Genomic DNA, 22,316 nt, shown 5'->3' with positions numbered 1-22,316 from the left:
TTTCATCACCAGGCCTCAAATGCATAATTAAATGAAACTAGATTCAATTTGATAGAGCACGAAGAAATGATCAGCATGTCAGAGAAGCTGACTTGTCTTGTGTCTGTTACTGACAACTTTGATCTAATACTTTTAAATCTTTCTTATGGTTGGTTAGTGCTACATAAATAAAGGTGTTTCAGTTTGTCACTGATAATTTATTTGCACACAGTTTAGTCTGTTGAAATGAGTCAGTGGCAGTACAACTTTATTAAATTGATTTAATCTCAAGCTCCAAGGCTATCCATTTTTTTTCCCTCTCAGGAGGGTTTGTTTCCAGTTTTCCTTTAAATGACATCAGAAGTCATATTGAGATGGTCTGTGGGCTGATCCTGACCTTCAGATCTTATTTTAGTCATACAATCTACAATCAGAAGCCACCTTCCATTGTAACACTCGTTAAGAGTTCAGCTTTTCAGACAATAAATACCTCTGTTCTTTATATTGTAAAGCAAACCTGTAAAACACTTTGGAGCTCTTGAGTAGATGTAGAAATTATGAAAATGATTCATCTCAATCGCTAGTCAAGTAGATATCAAGTTTGATTTTTAATCGCTCATGTACTCGTTGTTAAAGATCAGCAGCACCTGGAAGAAAAAACTGATGACGTTGAAGGAATAAAACTACAAAATGAAGTCGTCATGTCTCCATGTTACACTCTTATGTCAAATAAAAACAATGCATTTTAATTTTCATACGCATTTATTCACAGATGAAAAATATGCACTCTCCTCCACAGGAATGTGTAACAAGATTTGGTAGACCAATGTAACAGTGCTTCTGAGTGAACTTGCATAACTTTGATGATTTTATTGCAATGAACCTACTCCTCACCTTCCTCATCTCCCTCCCCATCAACAGAGTCAACTCCAACCTCTTCATAATCCTTCTCTAGAGCTGCCATGTCCTCTCTAGCCTCAGAAAACTCACCCTCCTCCATTCCCTCACCCACATACCAGTGAACAAATGCACGCTTGGCGTACATCAAGTCAAACTTGTGGTCAAGTCGTGCCCAAGCCTCAGCGATGGCGGTGGTGTTGCTCAGCATACACACAGCCCTCTGGACCTTGGCCAGGTCTCCACCAGGAACCACAGTGGGTGGCTGGTAGTTGATGCCGACCTTGAAACCGGTGGGGCACCAGTCCACGAACTGGATGGTGCGCTTGGTTTTAATGGCAGCAATGGCAGCGTTGACATCTTTGGGCACCACATCGCCACGGTACAAAAGGCAGCAGGCCATGTACTTGCCGTGGCGAGGGTCACATTTCACCATCTGATTGGCTGGCTCGAAGCAAGAGTTTGTGATTTCTGATACAGTTAACTGCTCGTGATAAGCTTTCTCTGCAGAGATGACGGGGGCGTAGGTGGCCAGGGGGAAATGGATACGAGGGTAGGGCACCAAGTTGGTCTGGAACTCTGTCAGATCAACATTGAGGGCGCCATCAAAGCGGAGCGAAGCAGTGATGGAGGACACAATCTGGCTGATCAACCTGTTCAGGTTGGTGTAGGAAGGACGCTCGATATCGAGGTTCCTACGGCAGATGTCATAGATTGCCTCGTTATCTACCATGAAGGCACAGTCAGAGTGCTCTAGGGTGGTGTGGGTGGTCAGGATGGCGTTGTAGGGCTCAACCACAGCAGTGGACACTTGGGGAGCTGGGTAGATGGAAAACTCCAGCTTTGACTTCTTGCCGTAGTCTACAGAAAGGCGCTCCATCAGCAGGGAGGTGAAACCAGAGCCGGTCCCACCGCCAAAGCTGTGGAACACCAGGAAGCCCTGAAGACCAGTGCACTGGTCAGCCTGAGGATGGAGAGGGAAAGACAAAGTTCATGCGATACAGTTATCTAGTTTACTTTGCCGATAATGGCTCTGAATTTACCCACCAGTTTGCGAACCCTGTCCAGAACAAGATCAATGATCTCTTTTCCAATGGTATAGTGTCCACGGGCATAATTGTTAGCTGCATCCTCCTTGCCAGTGATCAACTGCTCAGGGTGGAACAGCTGGCGATACGTCCCAGTCCGCACCTCATCTAAGGAAACAGACAGACAGTTATTTAAACTGACTCACATACTGCACTGCTACATTTAGCCAATGGTAACAACGCTTACCGATCACAGTGGGTTCAAGGTCCACAAAAACAGCTCTAGGGACATGCTTTCCAGCTCCAGTCTCACTGAAAAATGTGTTGAAGGAATCATCTCCTCCGCCAATGGTCTTGTCACTGGGCATTTGACCGTCTGGCTGAATGCCATGTTCCAAGCAGTAAAGCTCCCAGCAGGCATTCCCAATCTGGACACCAGCCTGTCCAACGTGGATGGAGATGCATTCACGCTGTGGGAAGAAAGACAGGTCACTTAGATGTTCACACTTTTTTCACTACAGATGATATGGGTACCAAAAACCTTATCACTTTTTCCCCCTCCCGACCTGTTCACCATTTATCCAGGTCAAAAACCTAAAACCTAAACTAAAGAGCAAGTTAATTCAAAAGGTGTCTTAGAGAAGATAGCTACCCAACAACTGAGCACAGAAAGCAGTTTGTGAAAATAAATGGTGGTTGCTCCTTATGTATGGACATTGCTTGTGGTGTACCCCAAGGGTCAGTTTTGGGTCCAAAATTCTTCAACTTGTACATTAACGACATCTGTAAAGTGTCCAAAGTATTAAAAATGGTTCTCTTTGCTGACGATACAAACATTTTTTGCTCTGGTGATGATCTGCAGAATTTATTGGAGGATATGACTAATGAAATAAGTAAAGTGAAGTTCTGGCTTGATAAAAACAAATTATCATTAAATTTGAATAAATCTAAACTTATGTTATTTGGAAATAGTAGTTTAAATACAAATGCAAAGATTCAAATAAATGGTGTTGATATTGAAAGAGTCAGTGAAAATAAATTTCTGGGGGTAATAATAGATGAAAAACTTAACTGGAGAGCTCACGTAAGATATATTCATTCCAAAGTATCACGAAGCATTGCAGTACTAAACAAGGCAAAACAGGTATTCGACAGAACATCACTTCATATTCTCTACTGTTCACTGGTTTCACCATACTTAAGCTATTGTGCAGAGGTCTGGGGCAATAACTATAAAACCACATTACATTCACTTTTTACTCTTCAAAAGAAAGCAATTCGAATCATCCACAATGCAGGTTATAGGGAACATACAAACTCACTATTTTTGCAGTCTGAAATATTGAAAATTGATGATATAGTGAAATTTCAAACAGCACAAATTCTATTCAAAGCAAAAAATAAAGAACTGCCAGGTAATATTCAGAGTATGTTTTTTTTGAAAGAAGGAAGTTATAATTTAAGGGGTTTTTGTAACTTCAAAACAATGAAGGTACGTACTACAAGAAAAGGCTTTTGTGTTTCTGTTCAAGGAGTGAAACTATGGAACAAACTGAATATGGAATTAAAGCAATGTCCAAACATAAAACTGTTCAAAAAGAGTTATAAAAATATGATCTTCTCGATCTATAAAGAAAAGGAAAATATTTAAATTAAGTGAATGTCTCTATTTAAAAACAAACAAACAAAAAATTCATGATGTGATATTATAGTATATAGTATATCAGAAATCTGTTCACTATTTTTATTACAAATTATATCAGTAAGGAAGCTGACTAAATATTCACTGATAATTTATGGGACAGGGGTGGGATTAAATAAGTGTATACTTCTTCCCACTCCCTTTCAACATGTAAATTAATCAGAATGTTTTTTTGTATGTAATTTGTATAGTATATTTTTTTTCTCTCATTTCTTTTCTAAATGTACTTGTATATTGTTCACATGTTGAAATAAATTACCAATCAATCAATCAATCAATCACTAAGAGCTTTTACAGTCCAGTGGGACGCTGGGCCAGATGTTGTCACTGACTGGATATAAACCACACCTCTCCGGTGCACAAAAGGCCGAACGGAAAGCGGGGAGGAATGGGTTGTCACAACCACCAAAAATGCGCAAAGTCATCTCCCCACGCCCCAAATCACAGTTATACCCGCCAATCTTACTGATACCTAAAATTATGCGACCTGTCTGATTATCAAAGAGTAAAACGTAGTTCCGTATACTGCCTTCCATGTTCCCGTTTTTACTTTTCGGTTTAAGGCAACGCTTCCTCCCTCGTTCCTTAGAACAGCAGATTAAAAATTGCGCACCGACATATCATCAATAACCAACTGCCAACATTTAGCAGAGGTTTTTAAATTTCTTACCATTTTGTTCGTTGGTCCTTAGAGTAAAGAATAGGAAGAAAAACTCGACAACAAATCCTCCAAACCAACCGTTAGGAGCCGATCTAAGAGGAAATAATGACGCAGACAGCGCTTTCGCGCCTGGCTTGCGGAGGGGACCGAACCATTTCTTATAAATTAGGAGGTGCGCGGATTACAATATGCTTAATTTTATCCAAAAACAAAAAAACTAATCACTAGATTAATCCAAAATAAAGCAAAATGCGTCTTCTATTAATTATATAATAAAAAAATGTAAATTTTAAACGTACAAATATCTTTAATGGCTCCCTAATTTCTAGACCCTTAGATTCGCCCTGACTTCCTCGGACCGCATTTCTAGAATCATTTTACGTATCGCCTCCTGGCGGTTTGGATGATAAATGTAACTCATGTATAACTTTTAACAATTTGAGTACAACCAAGTAATTAAAATTTTAATACAGTATTAGTACAATAAAACTGAATTTAAAAATGTGTTTCTTTCTGTGTCTTCATAGCTCTGCCTTCAATTACATACGTGAAAAGATGAAACAGCCAAACAGGTCACACTGCGAAAAGAAATCGATCAAGACTATTGTTCTATGCAAAAATACAAAGGTGTATCCCACCAAGCAATCCCTTTGTATAAATTGATGTGGTTTTTTTTTCTTTCTCTTTTTATACGTATTTATTTTCTTCATAAAAACACAGTATACTCGCTGCTTCACATTTACTCACATTTCCCTTTATATTATTATGTCTATATTATTGTGTTGTCGTTCAATGATCACGTTGTTTACAGAAAGGTTTTTTTAAGACAACAATACGAAGTTCAAAATTATGAAAACAAAACAAAACAAAAACTTCCCATCTATATGCCGCTGTTCCTATAAGCAACAGATGCTCCGGCAGTCCGGGTAATGATCGTTGGCGGCAGGAAAGCTATACAGTTTGTAGAGTGTAGAAAACTGCGAGCTAAATGAAACAGGTTTGTGTTTGTGAGACGAGAAAGCTGATCCTAGGTAGGATTCCTGAATAATTGACGGAGAAACGGTGAGCTACACCTGGCGCACGTGTTTACAATCGATGCCAGAAACCGGTGAGACAGAGCGGGAGGTTAAACCTCTTCCGCTGAAGCCTCTGAACATGTTTGGCAGGCAGTGCCTGCTTGTAGTTACGATTATTAAGTAATTTCTACTTACAACCACTTAAAGTATTTATTTGTTTACTCATCTTTTTAAAATAAATATAATTTAATTGATCACTTGACCTATTTACTAGGTATATCTTTTTGGGGGAATATTGCCCAGAAATATTACTTTTAAAAAGTAAATTGAATCAAAGAATCCGTCCATCATTACTAAAAGATGGTATAATGAAAACTTAAAATAATATTAATATCTCCGTTGGGTGGCGGTAACTATTTCCCAAATCATTGTCCTTTAATTTAATAATAAATTAGTGTACCAGTGACTGTATAAAGCACACAGCCTTAAATATATTTAATATTTAATACTGTAAGCATGTGAGAAACTACAAAACAGAATTAATAAGTGTGACCACTGTGGGGAATCAGCATGGGTGTTTGATAACAATATACAAACATGGAAGGAGGTAAGAATTTTGACTGGTATTTAAACGTTCTGCCAACTTATTTTTAAACAAGATAACAGCGGCAGTATCGACAAAACACACTTCAGTTATCTAAAGTAAATATTTTTTAGATGAAATAATATGATTGTTTTATATGCTGACTGTGCATGTATGTTTAAGATGTATTTTATTTTCCATTTTTCTGTGGTGGCCGTTCGGGATAGAACTAAAAAAACATTACGACACATCAGCATATACTGCCGGATGCACACCTTTGATTCCCAAATTAGTTTTTTTTTAAATATTATAGACTTTCCACACTAGGCCCCAAACACATAATTAGATGAAACCAGATTAAATTTTACAGCCCCAAGCAACTGCTGTTTTATGTATTTAAATATTTAAGGTGTAAAGCTTTAAAACTGTTCTTAACAGTTTTTGAGTATTAGTGTTTTAAAAAAATTAATGCACTGACACCTTCTCTTTAAACAGCTCATGTACTCTTTATTAAGCAGCACCTTAATAAAAGAAAGTGCTGATACTGAAAGAACAGAACTACAAAACAAAGTGGTCATGTCTCCATGTTACACTCTCACATAGCATTAAAACACCACATTTATTTAAAGTTGAAAATTATACACAGGAATGTGTAACAAGATTTGGTAGACCAATGTAACAGTGCTTCTGAGTGAACTTGCATAACTTTGATGATTTTATTGCAATGAACCTACTCCTCACCTTCCTCATCTCCCTCCCCATCAACAGAGTCAACTCCAACCTCTTCATAATCCTTCTCTAGAGCTGCCATGTCCTCTCTAGCCTCAGAAAACTCACCCTCCTCCATTCCCTCACCCACATACCAGTGAACAAATGCACGCTTGGCGTACATCAAGTCAAACTTGTGGTCAAGTCGTGCCCAAGCCTCAGCGATGGCGGTGGTGTTGCTCAGCATACACACAGCCCTCTGGACCTTGGCCAGGTCTCCACCAGGAACCACAGTGGGTGGCTGGTAGTTGATGCCGACCTTGAAACCGGTGGGGCACCAGTCCACGAACTGGATGGTGCGCTTGGTTTTAATGGCAGCAATGGCAGCGTTGACATCTTTGGGCACCACATCGCCACGGTACAAAAGGCAGCAGGCCATGTACTTGCCGTGGCGAGGGTCACATTTCACCATCTGATTGGCTGGCTCGAAGCAAGCGTTTGTGATTTCTGATACAGTTAACTGCTCGTGATAAGCTTTCTCTGCAGAGATGACGGGGGCGTAGGTGGCCAGGGGGAAATGGATACGAGGGTAGGGCACCAAGTTGGTCTGGAACTCTGTCAGATCAACATTGAGGGCGCCATCGAAGCGGAGCGAAGCAGTGATGGAGGACACAATCTGGCTGATCAACCTGTTCAGGTTGGTGTAGGAAGGACGCTCGATATCGAGGTTCCTACGGCAGATGTCATAGATTGCCTCGTTATCTACCATGAAGGCACAGTCAGAGTGCTCTAGGGTGGTGTGGGTGGTCAGGATGGCGTTGTAGGGCTCAACCACAGCAGTGGACACTTGGGGAGCTGGGTAGATGGAAAACTCCAGCTTTGACTTCTTGCCGTAGTCGACAGAAAGGCGCTCCATCAGCAGGGAGGTGAAACCAGAGCCGGTCCCACCACCAAAGCTGTGGAACACCAGGAAGCCCTGAAGACCAGTGCACTGGTCAGCCTGGACAAATATAAAGCAGAGATGTGTTTCTGTTAGAGGAGTTAACCTGTGGAATAGTCATGACAGTGATTTAAAAAGGTGTAGTTCATTTTCCTTGTTTAAAAATATGTTTAAAAATAGAGTATTAGAAAAATATATATCAAGAATGAAAAGAGCAAAAAAACCCTCTTGATTCTTTTGCTTTGATGTAGTTACTTGTGTGGTGGAAAGTTGTTGTTGTTTTTTTTTTCTTGTTTGTTTGTTTGTTTTTGCTTTGTTTTATTATTTGCTTCCAGCCCTGTGTACAGGAGCTGCATGCAAAAAGATCTTTTGTTAAAAGGGTTGGCGTAATAAGCAAATGCTTCAGCCAATACCTTTTGATTAGCCTTGTCTCATGCTTTCTTGCTTTGTGGTAGATCTTTGTTCTGTCTTCACTGAGATATTTGAATGCTAATCAATAAAAAATCAAATCAAAAAAAAAAAAAAGGATGGAGAGGGAAAGACAAAGTTCATGCGATACAGTTATCTAGTTTACTTTGTCGATAATGGCTCTGAATTTACCCACCAGTTTGCGAACCCTGTCCAGAACAAGATCAATGATCTCTTTTCCAATGGTATAGTGTCCACGGGCATAATTGTTAGCTGCATCCTCCTTGCCAGTGATCAACTGCTCAGGGTGGAACAGCTGGCGATACGTCCCAGTCCGCACCTCATCTAAGGAAACAGACAGACAGTTATTTAAACTGACTCACATACTGCACTGCTACATTTAGCCAATGGTAACAACGCTTACCGATCACAGTGGGTTCAAGGTCCACAAAAACAGCTCTAGGGACATGCTTTCCAGCTCCAGTCTCACTGAAAAATGTGTTGAAGGAATCATCTCCTCCGCCAATGGTCTTGTCACTGGGCATTTGACCGTCTGGCTGAATGCCATGTTCCAAGCAGTAAAGCTCCCAGCAGGCATTCCCAATCTGGACACCAGCCTGTCCAACGTGGACGGAGATGCATTCACGCTGTGGGAGGGGGAGAGGGGGGGAGTCAATTAGATGTACACCTTTTTCTTTTAGATCAGAGTAAAGGGACACAAATTGAAAAACTGCATACATGGGAACAATGCCAATTACTCCTTGCTTTTGGGCCAAACAGTCTTTAAAAAGTATCCCAATCACAAGCATACTAGTCTTCACTTGACTGTTTTCTCCATACATTGTGTTGCTATGCGACAAATCTTTCCTTCCTTAACTACCGATGACGTACGTGCTGTTGAAATTTCAAAATGTGCGCCCTTTTCACTTGGAATCTATTACTGAAAAAACGCTTTAACGAAACCGAATATTCAAGTGATCGTGAACAAAACAAAACAATTCTCTCCGTTCACACTTCAACCACTATTTTTTTCCCCATATCTGATCTGCTCACCATTTACAAGACACTTACTAACCTAAAACACAATAACCCCCCCTAATCATTTATATATTTAAACCACACCTCTTGCATAACCATCACAGAATAAAGTAAATGTCAGTGTAGAGACATCATTTTCCCATTTCTACTTTGCAGTTAAAGGCAACACTTCCCTCCTCGCTCCTTAGAACTGGGAGGAGGTCAAAAAATGCGGAAGAAACATATCGCCCGTAACTGACTACTAAAAGTTTGCTTTTACAAGGTTTCTTACCATTTTGCTCTTTGGTGTTTACGCTAAAAAATGGCTGAAAAATCTCAGTCCTACAAACCGACCGTTAAGCGTCGACGTAACAGGAAATAATGAAGCAGATGACGCTTTCCCCGCCTAAAGAGGATTGAACCATTTCTTGAACAATAGGGTGGAGGTGGATCACTGGTATGCTTAATTTTAACCCCCCAAAATTTAGAAAAGAAAGTTAACCGCCAGGTTAATTCTGAATAAAGTAAAATAACGTATATAAATTAAAATATAATAATTTAACATTATAATAACTAAAAGCGACATTTTTAGTGAATCTATATCTTTCTTAACCCCCCTAGTTCACAAAGCCTTAGAATCGCTCTGACCACATTTCTATAACGGTTTTTACGTACCGCCCGCTGGATGTTGAACGTAGTCTAACGAGCTTGGGAAAAAAGCGTCTGGACTTCTTTAAGTTTCTTGAAGACGTTTCACCTCTCATCCGATAAGCTTCTTCAAGCTCTAAAGTTCTCTTAATTCCATGTATATACTAAGATCACTATCAAGTGGCAAAGTTTGTTTTTAGATTAATTTCAAAACTATAAAGTTTATTCAGTCTACTATATCTATTACGATCCATCCAAATACTGTTTTTCTAAATACCCAGCTGTAGATTTACCCTACCCTAATAATGCTTACTGTTCTTATTGCGCCTTTCTCCCTTTTTCCCCTGTCTTGGCCAGAGTGATTGTTGTTGTTATTATCATAGGTTCTTGTAGGTATTGTTTTATTGCCTTTGTTAATAATAATAATAATAATAATAATAATAATAATAATAATAATAATAATAATAATAATAATAATAAGAAGAAGAAGAAGAAGAAGAAGAAGAAGAAGAAGAAGAAGAAGAAGAAGAAGAAGAAGAAGGAAAAACTGACCTTTACCTCGCAAACCCGAATGCGGCTGCGCTTTGTTATTGTCACGTGACCTCTGACGTTTACACAGCGCCAACTTGTCGAGTTGTTACTGGTAAATGCTAGAAATGGTGAAATATCTAGTAATACGTTTTGCTGACGTTTGATTAAGAGTTATATAAGTGAAACTTTATGTTTTTTATCAGCGTTAAATTGTGCTCACCTGGTTAAACACCGGGCTGACGTTAAAGTTTGCGGTAGCGAAAGTAACTGAACGAGGAAGCGTTTCCAACGATTGTCAGCGCTGACAGTAAGTTTACTTTTAGTTCCCCGTGAAGTGAATGTCATTGTATGTTGTGGGGCATTTTATTCTTTAGTAATGGAATATTGTTTTTTCCAAAGAACATCAGCATCAGTGTTGTTAAGCTACTGAATGTTTTAAACTGACTTGCAGACTTTTTTCTAATTGCTAATTATTATTGACTGTATCTGTTCAACTACAATAACATTAACCAGAGGGATACCTTTCTTATACTACTTATATTACTACTTACTACTACTTATACTCTGGATCGCGGTGTTGGGGTTGTATGATATCTAAGGCTGTGTGTATGGTTTGACTGTACATATGCACCGCCATGTGACTGACATTTCCTGAACATTTATAAGCTCATGGGGGAAGGAGGACTCAGTCTTTAATAATGAATATTAGTTAAATTTCTTATGTGTTAGATATCAGCAAAAGGCATTTTAACTCATCATATTAAAGCACGACAAGCAGTGGTATTCTTTTTCTTATAAAGGCTTCAGATCAAATCTACAGTCTGGACTTCTGCTAGTAATTGAATTAATGTGAACTGTAACCACTTGAGCTTTCTCTGACATTTCTTTCTAATTTCTAATGTTTGTGTTTTGTTTTAACAACAGCCCAACACTTCCTTATTAATACAACTAATAGTCTAGTAGAGGGAGTTTCCGTGCATCCGAGTCTTTCAAAGCTGATACTCAGAGATTGTGTGAGCATTACCATGATTTAATCTTCAGCCTTTCTCTAATAACTTATAAATGTGAATTTTATGGTAACCGAAAATGTCTGAAAAATAATCAGGCAGTTGTTTTTCCCTAGGTTATTTTCAGTATGCGAAACAGACAGAGGGGATCCCAGCTGGGCTTGCTGCTCCTTGCCTCCCAGGTGTTTCAATTGGGTCTGAACAATATCCCTCCCATCACTCTGGCTGTCCTGGCTCTCAATGTGTACCTTTACCTATTCCCTGCTGCCCCACTGTTTCAGGTAAATACACCAAATACACCTCTAATGATGGAGACAGAGTTTGTCCATTTTTAATGTCGACCAATATTTATACAGCACAAGGTTGGCTATTTTGTTTTATACAGTGCAGTAGCCCTGAAATAATTGTTTTAAACTGTGTTACTAAAATGTTAGAATATAATCAACAAGGAAGATATTATTACATTAATGGGAAAGTTGTTTATCAAGTAGAAAGATTATGTGCAGATCTCATAATAACTAAAGTATAATAATAATAACTTTTTATGATAGTATTCTAATTAGTATTTAAAAAATGTAAAAAAATGTATTATCTCCTAATTTCCTAGGCCTGTGTTAGTGTGCAGCAGGCCTACTGGTTTAAAGACTGGCGCAGACTCCTGCTGTCCCCACTGCACCATGCAGACGACTGGCATCTTTACTTCAACATGGTGTCCTTCCTCTGGAAAGGTAGAAGGCTGGAGCAACGGCTGGGTGGGCCCTGGTTCCTTTACCTGCTCTCAGTGTTCTCTCTGCTTACTGGACTGGTCTATCTAGTGTTGGAGGCGTTGCTAACAGAGCTCATGCAGGACCAGTCGTACAGCATGGCGTGTGCTGTTGGCTTCTCAGGTATAAATTATAGGGGAAAGTTCTATAATCCTTTATGTTGTAACTGATATAGAAGATTTGATCACTCTATATTTGTAAACATATATTGTATTATCTTCCTCCATATGTCATGACCAACTATTTGATCTTTTTTTCCGAAAATGGCAACATTTCCTTTTTCTTGTGTATTTATCTTTGCAACGTTTGTGCTTCTAGGTGTCCTGTTTGCTTTGAAGGTACTCAATAACCATTACTACCCCGGAAGTGTGACCTATGTGATGGGATTATCTGTGTCTAGTCGCTATGCTAGCTGGGTAGAGCTGGTGCTTATCCACATAACATCACCCGGGTGAGTTACCTGTCTGTAATTCGTATCTGTAAATTAATCAGGACTATGGATTTACTACACAGTTAAAATATAGAGATACCAGTGTGAACACTGATGCACCTAGCAGGGCAACAGCTCTTCTGCTTTAAAAATTGATTTTCTATTTCAAATTAATTTGAATTTGAATAATCCAACATCGATTCATTAAATCCTGAAATGCATTTTTAAATGGATTTTGCCAGAAGCATCAGAATCTCAGCTAAAACATGGCATTGGGTGTTGAAAGTAGACATCTGACAGATTCCAAAGCTGCACGTCACTCTCTGACCAAAATTCACTGAACCAGCAGCAAAAGGAGACAAACCAGACTTTTGAAAAACATTGCAATGAATTCCCTCTTATTTTTGCTGTTTTGCTTCCACCACGATAAAATTGCACTTCCTGCACAGCTCTCTCTCAGTGTACTTCAAGACCAATTCAATACCAAAGAATTTTCAAAGTGTCACCTTTATTTTTATAGTTATATTGAGTTTGTAATTGCAGAGAAATAGTCGATTCACTTTGGGCATGCTATTTTTCAGCAGGAACCTTAGAAAAACTCCTGGGGCTTAAACTGTTAAGCCCCAGGAATAAAATAAAAAGTGCAATATTGTAACTGCTTTAGGATGTGTTATTAATTTGAAAAAGAATATATTTAATTTACAAGTTTTAGAGGCTTCTTTCGACAGTACAAATCCAAGATAAATTATCATAATTACAATATTTCTGAGTCAAAATTGAATCGCATTTAATCCAATTCAATCAGGATCTTGTGAATCAGAATTGAGTCAGTTGTAGAAATCAGTGACAATACCCAGCCCTACTTGCAAGTGGATATAAAAAGGGGATGGGGATGTTTAATATATTTTTTAAATGGTACCTGAAAGAAGCATTAAGAAGCACAAGTACTCCGGTACAGTCGCTGAACAGAATCAGGTATTTGTGTTACAGATAATAAAAATGCAAAACGGGTTCCTCTGAAAATGGCTCAACTGTTCTCTGTTTTTTTTTTTAAATTATATTTTAGTATCAGTCAGTATCCACAGAGGGTAAGGCTACATGATGTCATTTCATGATTGAATCAACATACACATCGACTTCTCTCTAATCTAATACTGCTCCAGATTCAGATACAATTTCTTCTGCTCACTGATGTGTGATTAGTATGCAGTTAGGCTCAATGACAATTAGTAAATTAGTAAATGTCCAAAAATGCTGCAGCAAGGCTTCTGACGAAAACATCGAAATACTCACATATAACACCGCTGCTTATACAGTTACACTGGCTCCCTGTCGAATTCAGAGTCCACTTTAAGATTCTGGTTCTCACATTTAAGGCTCTTCAAGAACAAGCACCATCATACATCATTGAACTCTTACAGCCCTATGCCCCTAGTAGGTCTCTGAGGTCTTGTGGTCAGGGCCTACTTGTTATTAAGTATACGAGACTGAAAACTAGGGGTGATCGAGCTTTTGCTACTGTGGCCGCCAGACTGTGGAATTCTCTTCCTCAGAACTTAAGATCTGCTGATTCACTGATTACTTTTAAAAAACAGCTAAAAACACATCTTTTTAAAATTGCATTTTGTTAACTTTTGACTGTATTTTGTCTTTTTAATCTGTGCCTATACCTTGTAAAGCATTTTGTGATCTCTTATCTAGAAATGTGCTATATAAATAAAATTTTACTTACTTACTTACTAATGTTTTATTTTAGGAACCTGTTGTTTGAGGTGTTGAATTAAAATGTCCTGTAGATGGCAGTGTTTGATTAAATAGCAATAATCTATGCTTCTCTTCTTCAGGACCTCTTTTGTTGGTCACCTGTCAGGGATCCTGGTAGGTCTCCTCTACACCACCGGACCACTGAAGAAAATCATGAAGAAATGTGCAGGTCTGAATTCATGTTTTGTTTTTTTTCTCACCTGTTTTCTTACATTTATATTAACGCAGCCACTCGTAAGATGGCAAAAACACAGTGGACCAAAGTCTAAAGATTCAAGTGTGATAGAAAATATGTGATAGAACACTAGAGTCAGCTTTGAGAATTAATCTATGTACAAATATAAATATTTGTCAGTAACACTGTTTGAAGTAACACTGAAGGGCTCCCACATTGTTTCCATTTAAACAAATCAAATCAAATCACTTTTATTGTCACTAGAGATGGACCGATCCGATATTACGTATCGGTATCGGTCCGATACTGACCTAAATTACTGGATCGGATATCGGAGAAAAATAAAAAATGTAATCCGATCCATTAAATATCACGAAAGCACCTCACAAAACTTGCAACACGCCGTAACTCACCTCAGAACGTTAGCACGTCGGAGCAGTATGCATCACGTGATAGAGCGGCTGTGGCATGCAGGACCTGTCGGTGGTCTGGATAGCATGTGGAGCTTCGCTAGCAACCCGGCATTTCATCTCCAACAAAGTTATCCCGAGAGAAGTAAAGCAAGTGTGTAAGTCCATCTCTGAATGTTTGTAAAGCATTCCTGCGTTAAGCTTAACAAACGATATATGGAGCGACTTCTTGCTGCTACTTCAATCATGAAACTGCTTAACGATCAGCTGATCGGCTTTTCTGTCGCCAGTCGTGTCTCTAGTTTGCTTTTGGCCCACTTTGCACCAGAAAGAGGAAACCAGCGGCTGAACAACAGCAGCACGTTTAAGCTTGATCAGCTGTTGTTAGAATTTATTTAATATTACTTTCTACTCGAGGATCTTTTTCTACGTAGCTGATGCTGGTAACTGTGCAGGGGCGGATCTAGCAAAGTTTAGCCAGGGGGGCCGATAGGGCATTAACAGGGAAAAGGGGGCACAAAGACATACTTTTCTTTCTTATTCTCATTTAAAATGTCGAGCTTTTAATGAATAATTATCTGACACCCAAAGTTTTAATTTGATGTAAAATGAATAGAAGTCAATTACTGTATATAGTAACTATTAAGTCTAATATATATACCCTAGTAAGCTATAGTACTTTTTCCTTTGGGAAGGTACCATCTGTGCAGTCTGCAATTTTGTTGAAGAAAGATGTTGAATCTATTTAATATTTCTTGAAAAAGAATTGATTTCTGTGCATTTTTTTTCACACTGCATCAAATTAAGGTTGATTACGTCGATTAAGCATCATGAGGTGGAGCGTGAGGGGTGGTTCCCTATTTTTTATTTATTTATTTTTGTTGTTGCTGGGAGTTGGAGCCCTATTAGTTAGGTTGCTTAATATTTATGCTAAGTACTCTTTAAAATACCAGAATAGGGAGGATGGTGTAGGTTTAAGTTTATTAGATTGATCAGTATTGCTGAACTATGAAATTTTTTTTTTTGCATACAGGTATAACAGAATAGCTTTAGTGTAGTTGTTGTTTTAAACTTGAGTATGAACTTATACAAAATGCAGCAAGATATTTTAAAAAACAGTTTTGTTGATTAAAAAACACTATATCGGATTCATATCGGTATCGGCAGATATTCAAATTTATGATATCGGTATCGGTATCGGACATAAAAAAGTGGTATTGTGCCATCTCTAATTGTCACATCACATGTGCAGGTACATTGGTACAGCACATGTGAGTGAAATTCTTGTGTGCGGGCTTCACAAGCAACAGAGTTGTGCAGAATACAATAATGTAAACAAGCAAAATTATTGTATTCTGCACAACTCTGTTGCTTGTGAAGCCCGCACACAAGAATTTCACTCACATGTGCTGTACCAATGTACCTGCACATGTGATGTGACAATAAAAGTGATTTGATTTGTTTAAATGGAAACAATGTGGGAGCCCTTCAGTTGCTCTGCTGACAAGCCCCTGGGGGGAGCTACACCGGAGCTCCCTCAAATGAGAGCAAGACTTTCGTAAATGCAGCTAAACTTTGTGAGGCGAATTGAAAGCTAAATTGTCATCAGGTGATAGCTAGTGTCATTCTTCGGTTGCTCTAAACAGAGAGGTTGGTCAATAGGTTCAACCTAAAGCAAACTACAAATGGACTAGATCAAGCTTTCTTACAATACCTTTCCTACAAGTACCTGATATTTATATAGAATCTGCTTATTGAGAGGAAAACTGAAATAATCTGCATATATTTTCACCAGGGTTTGTGACATCGAATGGATATAACTCACAGCCCGGTGCCTACTACAGATCTTCGGGCTACTCGGGTATGATGGCAGAAAATGACTGTATACTGACTAATATATTGTAGGCTTTGCTGTCTTCACGGGATTTACAGACAATAACGAGAGTATACAATATGCCAGACTTAACCTGGTGTGTATGTGTGTCTCAGGCTACACTGGCACTGGTAGAGGACTCTCAGGAAACTATCAGTATGCACCAGGTTACACAGCAGATGCATCTTATACAGGTGGACTGACAGAGGAGGAGCAGTTAGAGGAAGCCATCAGAAACAGCCTGAATGACAGAGGTAAGGCAGGAGGGGACAGTTTTGATAAGTGGAAAAGGGTTAGAGTGATTTATTTTTTATATCTATCTGATGTCACTGGTTTATCTTTCTTTTCTTTTCTTTTCTTTTTTTAGGTCAAACCCGGCAGAGAGGAGCCCCCCCTCCTTATGGTTTCCACCTCTCCGAAGATGCCAGAGCTGAGCAAATCAGGCAAATGAGACTGAGGAGGTTTGACAGATGAATGAAACAGCGGCAAGGAAGAAGAATTTTTTACTGAAAAGTTCCAAATATTGCAACCACAAGCTGAGGATGAGTGTCCTGAATAAGAAGATCCAAAATCACAGGCTGACATATTTAAGAGGTCTTTGTTGTGTGGCGCTTTTTGTTAAGGTGGCACTAAAATGAATTAATGTCACCTATGGAAAATGGCTGTGATGCTTTATAAGAGTTCAAAGGCTAATGAGCAGTTTTTGATCTGTCTGATGACGCTGAAGACAACTTTAGATGCACGTCGGTAGCAGAGATTAAAGGTAATATTAGTTTTGAAGTAGGTAGCAGACATCGTATTAAAAATGCTGTTTAATGCTGCTTTACGTCTATACTTGAGTTGGAGAACTGCAACAAGTCTTACTTAAACACCACTATATTTACTCCAGTCGGCTAGTGTTCTTTTTTTCACACAAGCAATAAAGACGAGACAAGGTTTTGTTTAAATGGCTACAAAATGTTTACTGTGATATTTCAGCATATGTTCATCAACTTAGAGATCCAACGACAAGACAATAGAATCAGAGCTATTATCCGTGTGCTCCAAACTTCGGAAAGCCGTGATTGTAAATTCTAAGAGTCTGGATGATGAAATCCACTGACATCTGAAACATAATGTTGCAGGAGCTATCCTGGAGGTGAGCAAGACTTCTGATCTCAGTAAGCCTCTACTTATATTACTCAACTACAAAAGGCAAAAATGAAGCTGGTATTAAATTTTAAATTATGTCTTTTTTTTAATTTCCCCTAAGATCCCTTTAAATTTTTAACAGGCCAGTATTTTCAAGAAAGTTCAGCAAAGTTCAGCAAAAGATATGAACAATGTGCTCATGATGCATTCGCTCTTCAGTAAAGTTTACTGGTTATGTCATGTTTAAGTTCAAGTCATTTATCATTAGATTGCAAAAATATGCCACATTGGGCCAAAAGTTTCTAAATTCTTCTTGATGTTTTTGCTTTCTTTTTTGTTTTCTTGAAGTTTATAAATGTTATAAATGTTGCTTTTTGGTGCACAAAACATCTGTTTTCATGAATGCTCAGTATGTCTTTGCAGTCGTACATTTATTTACACATACTGCTCATTCACTCTTTTGAGTTGAAATAATCCATGTATACCTACAGCCGAATTACATCATGTATTAAATATTTTTATAGGAAATAAAATGGAGTTATGTGTAATTTTTTTAAACAAAACAAATCCAACACCATAATACTCTAACCTTTGTAAAAAGGCACCGAGCTAGACTGATGCTGTCTGTAAGTAAAGTTAGGAGGGAACGTTTAAGAAGTACATTGCTGGCTCAGATTTCCCCTAAAACCCTGAGGCATGATGGGAAGTAGGACAGCTTAAAAATTAGAGCTAAGAAACCCAACGAACCATACCTCAGCCCACATGGGTCCAAAACCATAATATTACAGTAGATTTGATAAAGTCTTACCATTTCAAGTGGTGAGAGGTTCAAAAGGTTGGGCATTACACATCCGGGCTCACTATCACAGTAGGTGGATTTAAATATTTTTATATCAGATGTGTGCTGACAGTTTACATAGATTGATTTTTGCAACCTGCCAAGAGGAGCGTGGGAGCTGAACGGTGCAGAGGGGGCCTGGCAGAACATGAATGAGTGAGGCTGAAGAGTGACAGAGGGGATGACAGGATGGGGACGAGGAAGAGGTGTCTGAGTTGTCTGTCTGGACCGCGGGTGCACATTAAAGGCAGTTGTTGGCATGTTGGCGGTTCTGTTTCAGTTCGTCATCTCACATTGCACCTCCTCTGTTAACAGATCTGACTGATTAGTTCTGTGAAGAGCTCCACCTGCTGTGACACTGTCACTGAGCATTAGAGAGGAAACAGTAAGAAATGCTCATCTCCTGATTCACCCATGGAGGCTGAGTTCGGCTGAGGATTTAGAGAGGTTCAGCGATACATACACACAAACCAGATGATCCTAAATCAAAGGTTTGGAGTGTTAGATATGTGATTTTTTTTTTAAATATAAAATCATTTTATGTGTTGCCTTGTGGGTCAATTTCAAACCACCGGTGACCAAACACACCATAAAATTTCTTTTGTAAGTGGCCAAAGAACCTGGTAGTGACTAGCCTAAAATACCCGTCAGCTCTCTGACTGTGCTTATTAGCCAAGCAGGGCCACCTGGCTAACACATTCTGCATACCCACTCTGATCCACTAGAAAAGAAACACCCACTCCAGTCGATCCGGCGTGAAGGTCAATTTGTCTTTGCATCCGCCAAAGCCAGCCGAGATCACGATAGAGTCCCACGGGACCAGCGCCACTGCATAAATGAAATAAGCCCATGCTAAAAGAGGAAGCTCTCATTTTTTTAATGACTCTTCCCCCTCCCCACTGCACTGTGATTAACTTCATCACACTCAAATCCTGCTCAGCAACTCGTAAAGTCTCGTGGAGAATGGTATTAACTTGTGCAGAGGTATAAGCCCAGGGATAACTTTTAGAACAGTTATGTCACCCGTGTGCCAGAGTTACATACTGGGGTGAAATCTCCCTTATCACTCCAAGTCCACCCTTGACCTCACATAGTTTCCTGCTGATTTTGTTCTCTGCTTCTTCTTCCCTGCCCCGCAGTAGAACGATGTGGACCATCCTTTTTCACGGTCAACAGTCCTGCACGTCAACGCGGGTATTTTTTAGTTATTTTGATTAAAGAAACAATAAGCAAAAGATTCCTGATGCAGGAAATGTTTTTCAAACACACAGTTTTGATATGTGGTCAATCAAATAATAGGAATGGTTTTGCACTGTCTGTAAATATAGGCACATGTAGTCTAAAATAAGTCTTTTTCATACAAAGATTACCCCTACTTTGAAAAAATGTATAAAAAGCTCTTGAGATGGAAGATTATAAATGTATACAGTGTGCAAATACTAATAACACTAGTATTTGCACAATCTTGTAATAGTAGTGAACTATTCTTTCTTTTAGTCCTGCTTGTGTTCATTATGTAGCACACAGTATATAAACTCCAGTAACTGTGTATTTCAATATTCTGTGACGCATACAATACGATACCTGTGTTCTGCAGTAGGCTAATGCATCAGTGCTCTTTATTATAATAATATGTGATGAGCACGTTATGTCTCTGTGTACATTGGAGTGGTTTTCCAAATCTGAAACTGAACTTTGCAGAATGCACCTTGTATGTTTAAAAACTGCCTGCCTAGTGTTAGATTTCTTTTCAGCCTCTCTTTCTGGTGTATACGCTCAGCTCAGACTGCACCGCAAGACCAGCCAGGGAAATGTGTTTGCTCACAACAAAATGTAGTGCACGCTCTAAAGATAGCGAGGCAAATAAAGCAAACATAAACACTGACAGACACGTAAAAACATGGAATTGATTGGCTCCCTCGAGCACAGCCAGCTTAGAGTCTTTATTCTTTTTCAGTGGTGATATTTGCTTCAACTTGTCTGCTTCAGCCCTGAACTGTCCACCACTTGACTAGCTTCTCGACAGCAACTTGAGGGGCTGACGGGAGTCCTTGAGTTGAGCCTATCATGCTCACTCGTTCCTCTAATATCAAGTCAAGTCTACTCTTACACCTACTTTTTTTTGCACCCAGTTGCCTTCTGTGTTGCTGTCACACAATCTCTCCCTTTTACATTCCTGTCTTTTGTTCTCCCCTCCATCTCAGCGTGTCTCTCTCTACTGCTTTAGGAATTTTTTTCCTTTGAATTTTGATTCCTCCCCAGTGTCTCTCCACCCACCTTTTCTAAAAACTCTCTTTTCCCCTTTCCTCTGTGCATCTCACTGATGCTCTTCTCTGCTTTTCCCTTGATGTTTTTTTCCATTTGTCTCTTGATTCGTCTCACACTATCTAGCGTTGGTTTTGAACTCACTAGGTCTCTCTTTTTCTCAGTCTTTCTCGGTTTCACATACGCATACAGACACTCTCTTCTCACAAGTTGCCTGCAGATCACAGTTGGCGTGTCTCTCAGTAAGCTGCAGAGTTACCAAGCTTCTTGATTCATACCAGCTATCTGGGTGACCCATTTCTGCACAAGCTCACAGTGCTGTGTTTTTATTGCTTTAATTCAACAGTACATCTACAAGTAAACTACCTCAGTGTGGTTTTCTTTCTGATTATCTGAATTTGGGTTTGGCACATTCAGTGGAGTACGGGGAGGGTGGGGGTGGGGTGGGGTGGGGGACGACCGCATGGTCCACCATGTGGAGGTAGACCTTGTTATGAGGACTATACTAAACATGCTAAATAAAGTCATAAAGCATATTCATTCAGCTTAGTTTGGGTCCTGATCATCCATGAATCCCCTGCATTGACTCTGTGCTCAACTAATGCTGTGCCCTACAGTTTGGGAACCACTAGTACAAGATAAAAAAGGATAGAACCCTTTTTGCTATTTTATAGCTTGATTATAAATGATTAACTGTATTTTTTATCTGTACATATCTCAGAAAAAACATATATAAATTAAGCCCATGATACAGTACATGCAGTAAATACCAGAATAAGGAGCAGCAAAAAGTAATCATGAAGATCAAGATCAAATATTACATGTTATTTAACCATCACATAATGCTAATAGACTTCACTTAAAAAAACATATTAAAATTATGTAGTCTTCATTTTGTTTAAAAAAAAAAAAAAGACATTTGGAGTAACGTGACAAATGTGGATACCATGAGAGAGCGAGGCAATGCCACAAAATATGATGGAGCAGTTTTTATGTGAAATAGTCTGCCCTCATTGGAGCATTTAACTGTTTTAACATCTTACAAATATATTCTGTAAACCTGTGGCTTCTAATTTTGTTTGTAGAATGATCCAGAGTCTCAAAAGCCTTTGGAAGATTATTAAAACAGAACCAGTGTACAAACCACAAGTCATATTAAATCTTACAAAGGTACGTAAGAGCAGTATCGGTAGAGTATCCTGGTCTAAAACCTGACTGAACTTTATATATTAGCTGGAACTATAATTGAGGAAATAATCATTCAGTCCCCTGCTGAATGTGTAAGTTTGCTAGCTTAAATGAATAGTCGCTAACTTTTTTGGTATTTAATTTTAATGAAGAGAGACACTCCAAGACCACGAGAGACCAAAAATCCAGAAAAAAACATGTCATTGAGTGAAATAAGTATGTAATCCTTTACATCCTAGCCAGAATTCTGACTCCCACAGATTACCCACGTGGCACAGAGATTTCAATCAATCACTCAATCAGTTATTGATACTCCTGATACCAGCTTGTTACATGGATAAAACACACCTGTG

The 22,316-nt window shown here is 39.0% G+C and overlaps 3 protein-coding genes across 4 annotated transcripts; 1 reads left to right on the top strand and 2 right to left on the bottom strand.

The window, feature by feature from the left end:
* Positions 1 to 494: 494 nt before the first annotated feature.
* LOC147315086 (tubulin alpha chain-like) lies at positions 495 to 4,434 on the bottom strand. The gene is made up of 4 exons (XM_086262304.1): positions 4,277 to 4,434; positions 2,152 to 2,374; positions 1,924 to 2,072; positions 495 to 1,840 (listed from the first exon to the last, which is right to left on the bottom strand). The coding sequence occupies exons 1-4, from the start codon at positions 4,277 to 4,279 to the stop codon at positions 863 to 865; spliced, it is 1,353 nt and encodes a 450-aa protein (XP_086118430.1). The 5' UTR covers positions 4,280 to 4,434; the 3' UTR covers positions 495 to 862.
* A 2,032-nt stretch (positions 4,435 to 6,466) lies between these two features.
* Positions 6,467 to 9,363, bottom strand: LOC147315085 (tubulin alpha chain-like). Its single transcript, XM_086262301.1, has 4 exons — positions 9,232 to 9,363; positions 8,347 to 8,569; positions 8,119 to 8,267; positions 6,467 to 7,574 (listed from the first exon to the last, which is right to left on the bottom strand). Exons 1-4 carry the CDS (start codon positions 9,232 to 9,234, stop codon positions 6,597 to 6,599), a joined length of 1,353 nt encoding a protein of 450 aa, XP_086118427.1. The 5' UTR covers positions 9,235 to 9,363; the 3' UTR covers positions 6,467 to 6,596.
* An 805-nt stretch (positions 9,364 to 10,168) lies between these two features.
* On the top strand, positions 10,169 to 18,191 carry LOC147315084 (rhomboid-related protein 4-like). 2 transcript variants are annotated; one of them, XM_086262299.1, is made up of 9 exons: positions 10,169 to 10,425; positions 11,043 to 11,131; positions 11,242 to 11,406; positions 11,733 to 12,012; positions 12,208 to 12,340; positions 14,164 to 14,252; positions 16,464 to 16,529; positions 16,658 to 16,795; positions 16,909 to 18,191. In XM_086262299.1, the coding sequence occupies exons 3-9, from the start codon at positions 11,254 to 11,256 to the stop codon at positions 17,013 to 17,015; spliced, it is 966 nt and encodes a 321-aa protein (XP_086118425.1). In that variant the 5' UTR covers positions 10,169 to 10,425; positions 11,043 to 11,131; positions 11,242 to 11,253; the 3' UTR covers positions 17,016 to 18,191. The 2 variants fall into 2 exon arrangements, with proteins under 2 accessions (XP_086118425.1, XP_086118426.1); XM_086262300.1 differs by lacking the exon at positions 11,043 to 11,131.
* The last annotated feature ends 4,125 nt before the right edge of the window (positions 18,192 to 22,316 follow it).

Source organism: Aulonocara sp. 'chitande type north' Nkhata Bay, linkage group LG14, assembly GCF_057382095.1.
Source record: "Aulonocara sp. 'chitande type north' Nkhata Bay isolate Kocher_YH1m ecotype deep benthic linkage group LG14, A_spYH_male_GT1.1, whole genome shotgun sequence".
Taxonomy (NCBI): Eukaryota; Metazoa; Chordata; class Actinopteri; order Cichliformes; family Cichlidae; genus Aulonocara; species Aulonocara sp. 'chitande type north' Nkhata Bay.
This window is presented reverse-complemented; position numbering and strand designations above follow the sequence as displayed.